The 9,003-nt window shown below is 39.4% G+C and overlaps 2 protein-coding genes across 2 annotated transcripts; both read right to left on the minus strand.

Annotated features, from left to right (window-relative positions):
- Nucleotides 1-2,502: 2,502 nt before the first annotated feature.
- On the minus strand, nucleotides 2,503-4,342 carry LOC110045096 (uncharacterized). The gene is made up of 4 exons (XM_020750701.2): nucleotides 4,190-4,342; nucleotides 3,906-4,004; nucleotides 3,662-3,761; nucleotides 2,503-3,236 (listed from the first exon to the last, which is right to left on the minus strand). Exons 1-4 carry the CDS (start codon nucleotides 4,217-4,219, stop codon nucleotides 2,881-2,883), a joined length of 585 nt encoding a protein of 194 aa, XP_020606360.2. The 5' UTR covers nucleotides 4,220-4,342; the 3' UTR covers nucleotides 2,503-2,880.
- A 1,600-nt stretch (nucleotides 4,343-5,942) lies between these two features.
- LOC149116091 (uncharacterized) lies at nucleotides 5,943-8,701 on the minus strand. Its single transcript, XM_089276815.1, has 4 exons — nucleotides 8,672-8,701; nucleotides 8,442-8,549; nucleotides 8,169-8,244; nucleotides 5,943-6,870 (listed from the first exon to the last, which is right to left on the minus strand). Exons 1-4 carry the CDS (start codon nucleotides 8,699-8,701, stop codon nucleotides 6,230-6,232), a joined length of 855 nt encoding a protein of 284 aa, XP_089132941.1. The 3' UTR covers nucleotides 5,943-6,229.
- Nucleotides 8,702-9,003: the final 302 nt, after the last annotated feature.

Genomic DNA, 9,003 nt, shown 5'->3' on the forward strand with positions numbered 1-9,003 from the left:
AGTATTTTCGAAAAAAAATAGCTGTAAAACACTTGTCAAACTTCTAGAGTTTCTTTGAATGGGTCCCATTACATAGTCTATTCTCATTGGTTGTTTGGCAATCTATTCAGCCACTTAGCGACAAGCGCGCCTTTATGACGTAAAATTCCCGCCAGTCGGGTCGCCAGTCACTAACCTGATCGTAACTTGGCCACTTCGCAGAAAACAAAATTCAAGATGAAGAAAAAACAGTCGCCGAAGAAAACGGGGAAAGAACACCATATTCCCAAAGCTCAAAGAGGTAGTAACGAAACAACTGATGTAAAACGGTGCCTGGAGCCAGCCATTTTAGCACTACGAAAGGTTTCAAGCATGGGCAGGCCGCCGACACCTATAGAAGTGGAAAACAGATTGAGTGATCAAGTGCTTGCTCCAGTGTTCGTACCAAACAAGTTTATGAACGGAAGTCAAAACTATAACCATTATGCTAGAGCCGTACCATCTGCATCATGGTCCTCAAACCGATCGCCAGTAATTTCCAAAGTGGAAGGGAAGCCTTCAAATTTCTTCGAAGTTTACAGAGCTTCAAAAACTGACGCAGCGTTAGCTAGTAGCCTTCCCGCGGTGGACAAAAAAGCTCCCCTAAAGCTCTCCAACGAGGAATTCAAATCCACAAAGAGGGCTTCGTTTCTTCCTAAAATAGATGGAAAATCAAAGACGAATTCTGGGTCTTTCCATAATGTTGTGGCTGTTGAACAAGCTATGAAACGAAGTCCCCAAACGAGTTCGGAAATGATAAAACTTCCGCCTGCAAAAATCGGTAACAGCAATATCACCTGCAAAGAGAATTCTTCCTCGCAGCTGGCTTTATTAAACCAAACTGTGTTTAAAAATACTTCACCCGAGGATGTAGTGACGACGGCAATTGTTCCAAAGCCTCCAAGTATTTCTAACACAAAAGACAAAAGTAATACGCGGAGAAGAACCAAGCGACGAAAAGAGGAGGAGGAGCAGGACAGATTGAAATCATGAAAATACTTGCGTTGAATGTAGTTCAGCCTCCCAGTTGCCTAGACTGAAAATCAAATCGCAGAGCCATAAGTCCGTTAAAGTCCTAAATAACCGCGGGTAGCCATTAAATAGCAGTAAATTAGTTTATTTATTTATTTATTTATTTAAGCATATATTGTTTATTTATAGAATTTCTACTTTAGAATGATTTGAATTCAATTGTTTGGATGGGGAAGTTTGGCATCAAATGCAACGATTTTTAAAATTCAGTCTTCGTAATTTTTAATTCATCATCGTGGGTTTGCCATTTCCTCAATAAGATCGTGTAGTTTAGTATAGCCAGGGCCAAATTTTATACTGATTTTTTAACAAACATTGCAGAAAATTCTTCAGTAACAAAAATTATTTTGTCTGAGGTTTTAATTCAGAATCGAAAATATCCGTGTATTCGAGGTTAAAAAAGATACAATGTTATTGATCATGCTTTTCAAGTCTAAAACAGGAAATCTGAATTTAGTTCATGATTGAATTTTTACAACTTTCAATAATGTTCGAATTGCACACAAATAGAATCTTAAATTAACACAATATTTTAATGTGTGCTGTTTTTAATATTTTCAGGTGAAACATAAAATTAATTGGAATATCTGCAAACATTCCCTCCCACCTCCAAATTGTTTAAAGAAATCAGTATGTGTCCAGTTGAATTTCGATTTAGAGCGACGGAGAAACAATCGAGCTTTTAAAAAGGGACGTTTTGACTGCAGTTTATCATTTATAAATTATTTGTCTTTTTAGGCAAGTTTAGTTCTTGCCTTCATCTGGCAAGAAATTGTGTCAGATACCCGTAAAGGATTTTTGGTTGGCGTGTTACAAAACTGCGGCAAGAAACAAGAAATCTCGAATTTCACACATTCAGAGATCTTTAGAGATGTTTTATGAGACAACAGTTGTAAAAGTAATTTAATGAAGCAGGGAAATTATAAATTTGTTGCAGTGTCAAAACAGTAACTGCTAAAATAACATTCCAAAACCCACGTGGAAAATATAAAACTAGCAAGTTATCGCCAAGAATCGTCAATCTATTGAACCGTGTACACACAGAATTGCCACATTATCAAGGAGATAAGAGAGAGAATGAAAACATTTATCCAGAAAGACACGATGTTGACGAACCCTCAAATTCTGCATAATAACACGCAATAAGATTGATGAATATTTTGAGAACAGGACACAAGAGAGCGAAAATTAAAGAGTTAATATTTATTATCAAGTGCGGCAAATTGTACAGTTCAATTTTGAAACAATTGTAAAGTTCTCTAATAAACAAACGTATGTGAAGTACGTTAACAAAAAAACCCCCACGAATTTCGTACATTTAGAGACGTTTTATGAGACAACAATTGTAAAAGTGAACCTGGGAAATTATAAATTTGTCGCATTGTCAAAACAGTAGCTTCTAAAGTAACATTTTCTACTGTTACAGAGGTGTATGAATTAAAAAAGTTTGTATTCGCATAAAAAAACAATTCTTATTACGTGTAAGAACTTAGTAACATCATACCTATGCAAAGAACTTAGTTTTTTTTTTGTTAGTTTTATCCTTTTTTATTTTGTTTTCAGTTATATGTTCAACTGACAAAATCAAGGCCATCATTTAGTAAAATACTCTTAATCAAACGAACCAGTATGCGAGGAAAGTAAGTTGTTTTCAACGGTCGGGTAACGAATGATGGGACGAAATTCAACATAGCTTGCAATTCTGCAAAATGTACCAACTCAACTGAAAGTGCCTTTTTTAAAAGGACGGTTTCTAAATTTAACCTCAAAGCTCCTAGTTTCCGCTAAACACGGAAAAAAACAAACGCAACTTCGAGAGGTTGTTTTCCATCAGTCAGTCTCGGCTTTGACTGAGACCGACAAATCGGCAGGTTCCTGAGGTGGAATTGCAAAGGTCTCGAGGCCACTGGTCACAGGAACGTATGCCATGTTTGAAGAAACACATCGCGGCTTGAAAATCCGAGGATACGCCGGTGGAAATAATGACCCATAGAGTCTATTTTGAGAAATCTGCTTGACTGAGTCGCAGCATTCACAGGGTTGTAGGCAACATGCAGGGGCTGAGAAAAATGGCGACGAGGGATTGTGGTTTTGTGGCAGGTCAAAATGGCCCTGGAATATTGGTCTCGTTGAGGCCATGCTTGAGTTGAAAAATGCAGAGCATTCCTCGAGTCCAACGGAGGTTTCTGGAAGAAAAGGGGAATACAGGTAAACAAATTGCCAAAATCTTGAAGTGTCATTTAGCTTTGAAATATTTCAGGGACTGAAAGCGACTTTGTGAGTTCAATTTGTAAGGGCCAACTAAACGGTCAAAGTTGAAAGTTACTTTTTGAGTTGTCATGTTCTCTGCAACTCATTAGGTGCAATTTATCATTTAAAAAAAAGTCCTGGTGTACTTAACACGAAAATTTCTTTTTCTCACACGTTTGTGCCAAACAAAAGTTGTTCGAGACGCATACGAATTGTGCACGCGTTAAGAAAACATAAGACCAAATAGTTCCCTTGTAATCTTGATCTCCGTTCTATTATGAAAATTTAACTTTGCGTTTGTTTCAGAAGAAAACCATCCATGTATTATAAGTGGAAAAATTTTATTCTTACATTAGCTCACCTTCCTGTTTCCTAGTGTTCGTCTTGTTTTGTACTCTCTGAATAAATTGAACGGCAATCTCCAGGATTTCAGCCTTTTCGAGCCTGCAACCTTTCTTGATCTGCAAAAAAGAGAATCAAAGACAACCTAATTTAGTTGAAAGCGATTCAGTTTGTTAAAATGAGGATATACATGCGACTTCAAACCATAGGCTTCTCAAACTTACGGCGCCGCGTGTCTGCTTCGCGCACAGTTTGAAACCTACCTCCAGTTCTTTGGCCTCTGGAATGAGAAGTTTGATTTGCGACAAGCATTTATTGATTCTCTGCCGCCTTATCCTCTCCATTTCAGGCTTTCTAGGTGACTTCATGAAAGAGTGAGACATCAAGAGAGAAACAGTTAAAACCTACATAAGCTTTTGTATATGTAAGCTCGCTTGCGAGAAATGGATGCAGGCAATGGGTCAAGTAGCGACAACAACCTGAACAGCAAGGCTTTTGTCATTTTCTCATTGAATGAACGACAAATTCTAAGAATTAGATAACATACCTGGCGTTTCCCATTTGAATGTCTCGGCATTTCGTCTTCTTTAGAGACGATTAACAAATCAATTTCTCTTTTGGTGGAACGATATCGTGAAAGACAACTGATAGAAATTTTTCTGTCGTGCGTCAAACTCGTGTCCCAAAGTTTGGCGCCCTTTCTGCGCGTGGAGTGAGCAACTGTTAGCCTTGGGGTAGGGGTGACAGTTAAAAGGGTGAGAGGGCTGTTAGTAAACATGAGAGCTGAACGCAGCGACCACTACACTCTACATTTTGAATCAGCGTAAAGGCTTCCCTCAGCCGTTAGTTCAAAAGTGAATTAGCTATGTCACCTTCACCAGTAAGCCCGTATATTGCTACGCCATGCAGCCGGTTTGGTTGATGCAGAACGGCGCCGAAAACTAAAATGTCTTGTACTGAAAACCTGTATAAGGTACCAGAACAATTCCTGACCCCATAATCATCCAATTAAAAATGGCTACAGCATTTGAGGGAGATGGATTTTCGTGTGCTTCAGTATGGATCGTTTTCACGTGAGGTCATCACTTTGTAAAATCCAAATCTAAAGAGCCACCAAAGTTTTTATCCTGATCAGGCATAAGAGTCGGTATATTTATATCTGTTTACAATTTTCCAGCTCAATAGCGTGCTTCGTTTGGAATCCAGAGCATTTTGAATTTCAGGGTTATGGAGGTGCGTGACACAAGGCTACGATCGAGTTTGTCGAAAAATATATACTTATCTCATGATTTTGAGCCTTTTTAGAAGTTATGGCATTAGGAAAAGTGCTTATGTAAATGCTTGTTTGATCACTACTGATAATCAGTCGCCTAGATAGCCAAAGTAAGTTCCAGATGTTTACACTATTTTCCGGCCGCCATATTGGTGTACCACGGAGGTACACCAACATGGCGTTTTCATACTGGGCTCTGTAAATATCTGCGAAATATTTCGACGAATATCTGAAGTTTGGGGAAACCCACAGGCCTAAAACTTGGAGAAGTGTCTTATTTAGTTTTCTTCTATAACATCATAATTTCTTAGCTTTTTGCACTGGATGGTTTTTGATTTATTTTTTTATTGCGTGACAGTGAAAACGATCTATTAATTACTTTCCACGTGCTTCGAGGACACTGAGGCAGCGTCTACACTGCGCCGAAAAATTTTTGAAAGCAGCTTTATTTCTACGGTTGGGCCTACCGTTCACACTAATCCGTCAAGGAAACGGAGCTTTTCGAAAACGCTCTTCAAACCGGAGGAATTTGAAAACACAGGCTTTTTGTTTTCGTGTGGACGAAAAACATTTCAGTTGAAAACGAAGCTTTTCGAAAACGATGGCTTCACGACAGGAGCCCATTAATGGGCTCCTTTGTCACGATAATTTTGTGATTTCCCTGACTGAGTTTTCCTTGTACACAAAATGACCGGTGATTGTTACATTTTAAAATTCCCTCGGCGTAGTGGGGACGGAAAACATTTGATGCGTTTTCAGAGTGAAAACGCCGTTTTCAAATTCCTCTGGCGTAGTGTGGACGGAAAAAGTTTGATGTGTTTTCAGAGTGAAACTTCCGTTTTCAAATTCCTTCAGCGTATTGTAGATGGGCCCTGAGGATTTAATATGAGCACAGAAAATATGATGTCGGATCTCAGGTCTTGCAAATAAAAAATCCTGGCTGTCTTCATCTATATACACAAAGAGAAAGGGAAAGAGCACACACAGGGATTGGCCAAATAAGAAAAAAAAAATACAACAAAAACACTCTACTTCCATTCTTCAAGTCAACTCTTATTTTGGAATACTGTGAATAAGAACAATTAGGTAAGAATCCAACGTGTGAGTATCGTAATGAAGGCTGGGTTGTGGATCAAAAGTGTTCTATCAAAAAAATGTAATTAGACAGGAAAATTAGATGGCAAAATAAATAACAAGATCGAAACAGATAAACTCGACATCATTGATCACGCCCCGGCCTATATTAGTTGAAGAAAGGGAATCTGAATATGCACGCAAGAAGTAGCAACGTTCTGATTAATTAATGAATAATGTTTAAGCAATCCACGGCCTCCATAGATCGTGACTTTCTGGTGCCAGAGGTGGTGACAGGTCACAGGAGGAAGGTGGTGCTGTTTGAGGAATCAGTCTGCAGGAGTTTGGCTTTTGAAACACAGGATCCAAAACGAACTGGTCCGAATTTCTTGCGCAGCATGGATATTCTTTTGACAAAGCGTCACGCGAAGCCGATACTGCAGCGGGGAAGATAACTGGAGAAATTGAACTGCAGAACGATTTCAAAGCTCGCAGAGGCGGCGTCCCCGTAGTTTCCATAGCAACACCCTCCCTGACAACGTCAATAGACGCTATATTTGAATTGGAACACCACTGTCGATGAGAGAATGACATTGAAACGTCTCCCTCCTCAAACGGCGATTCTTCACGTGAGGAAATACTGTATACACTTTGATCAGATGGCGAATGTTGAGGTACTCCTCTGGAGCTGCAAAGATGTCGGCTATGTTGACCGTCAAGTGGTGATTGCAAATTATAGCTATCATTGGGTGAAAACGTTTCCGTAACTTCTACGCATTGGTCAAAATGTTGCTCACAAAACGAACACGGGCTACCATACTCGTTTGAATTATTATCGTCCATAACTCTGTCGTTGCCTCGTTGACTGAAAGCGTTGTTTTCTGCCGTGTATAGAAAAAAACAAAAAAAAAACATGAAAAGAATGTTACTTTAAATCCATAAAGGTACTTATTATTAAGCAAATCACTGTGGCCAATCATCACAAAGGACATAGACAATACAAAGAACCAATCAAAACTCTTGCCATACCCAAATTCGCAATTAGCCAATCAGAAGCCGTGTCTATTGTCCTGACATCCTGCGACATCATGTCAGTGACGACATGATATGGCTACGATATCATACTCACTTGGCCGAATTTGAGTACGGTAAATCTCCTGGTAAATATCTATCGTGCCTTATTGGTACGCTTCAGTAGCAAATCAGGCTCGTTTAGTCTCTCCATGGGTATTTTAGCTCGACTACCTCTCGCCAAAATACGAACCATGGCTCGACCAAACTCACCTGACACTATACAGTGTGCCGCCGAAGCGTACCATAAAGGTACGACTAGGTATTAAAAGTAAATACATGAAGCCGACGCAAAACGCTGGAAAATTAAACCTTAGCGAGCGAGTCACGATTGGTTTTGGTTTTCCTTTTGATTGGATGACAAAGTGGCGGAAGTTTTTTTTAAGCTAGTCGCTTAGTGTTGTATCGACACCGAAGTAAAAATCTTTTGGACCTTTTGTTTCACATTTCGACGTGATATGCTTAAAAAACGAACGACATTGATCTCACTGACCTATTGACAACAATGTCATATTGAGAGTGGTATGTTGTTTTAAAAATATGAAGTTGACTTCGTGTTTGCATTCCAAACGTCCCCCGTTGCTCGATCCAGTCAACGAGGAATTTTAGCATCCGGGAAGTTGAAAATATCCCAGGAATACTATTAAACTTTATGAGAACTGGGATATAACGTCTTGGTGAATCACTTCCCAGTTACTAAAACTTTCTGGTATTTGGAACCGGCGAGGAATGAGACGGAACTCTTTGAATTCGAAATCCAGTTTTTATGAATCATGTACTGGGTTTGTTGACCGGTCAAAAAAACAAAAACAAAACAAATTCCTAACCTTAAGTGTATTTCTGCCTTCTCTTATACTTGTGCGACTTAAGGAGAGGGCTGAAAACTAGCCTACCTCCAATCCCCCTTACCCCATAATAGAACCTTCTGTGGGATGGGGTGGGGCCACCTAGATCAATGACTAGGCAGTGACAAAATGTTCATCCACTCCATGGTGACTAATTCGCTATATGTATTGCGGTGTATAGTGTTCATATTGAGCCATCTCGACCCCTATAAAATATAAGTTCCCTTTACCCTTTTCTCCAGTCCCTCTGGACATTTCCTTACCTTGTTGACTGGAGCGAACGTAATCGACTACAAGCTGCAGAATCTTGGACTGTTGTAACCGCTGGCCATGTGCCATCTGGTGATCACGAATTTATTATTACTTCATTATTGATACATTCAGGTGTAAGCAACAAAGTCAGCATTTATTTTCTGGTTAACCCTTCCACGTCCAACGGAGAAGTTGAAATTATGCCCATTTGTAATTTATGTTTTAGCTACGTTTTCAGAGATCAGAGGTTGTGTCGGTTTGAAATACGAAAGAAAATCTATTACCTGCTTTCGAGCTTCTGGAATCAGTAGAGCAAGTTCCTCAATACTTTTCTTTATGTTGCCTCTTCGCCGTTTCTCTACACATTGTTTCTGCTTCCTTCGCCTGGCCTTCTACAGATCATGGATTTCGGTGCAAAGCAAGGTTCAGAACATTAGTTTTTGCCGCCATGCAACTGCAAGTGATATCCCTCTGTTCAACGAGCGATTTTAAAATACAGTTTCGTTTGTCTTACCTTAGATAAGGCATTTTTCACATCTTCCATTGCTAAAAAGTCCTATTTACGGACAAACAGCACAACTGTAGATTACTGGGAGCGGAAGTGTCACTTTTAAACCCAGAGGAAGGCGAGCAAATTGTGATTGGCGTGTTGGGTGCTATTTAAGATGAAGCCTGCAAATTATCCGTGTGAAAATTCCAGTTTCGATGAGCCGTAAATTTATTACACGAGGGTATCATTTTAACTGGCGACACAACGTTTGAGCCAGGTGCTACGAAATTGAAAGCCAATATCGAGGAAGGTGAGAAAATGATTGAAAAATGAAACGGTTTTGGTTTGACACTTTT

Source organism: Orbicella faveolata, unplaced genomic scaffold, assembly GCF_042242905.1.
Source record: "Orbicella faveolata isolate gen_17 unplaced genomic scaffold, um_ofav_v1 contig_12, whole genome shotgun sequence".
Classification (NCBI taxonomy): domain Eukaryota; kingdom Metazoa; phylum Cnidaria; class Anthozoa; order Scleractinia; family Merulinidae; genus Orbicella; species Orbicella faveolata.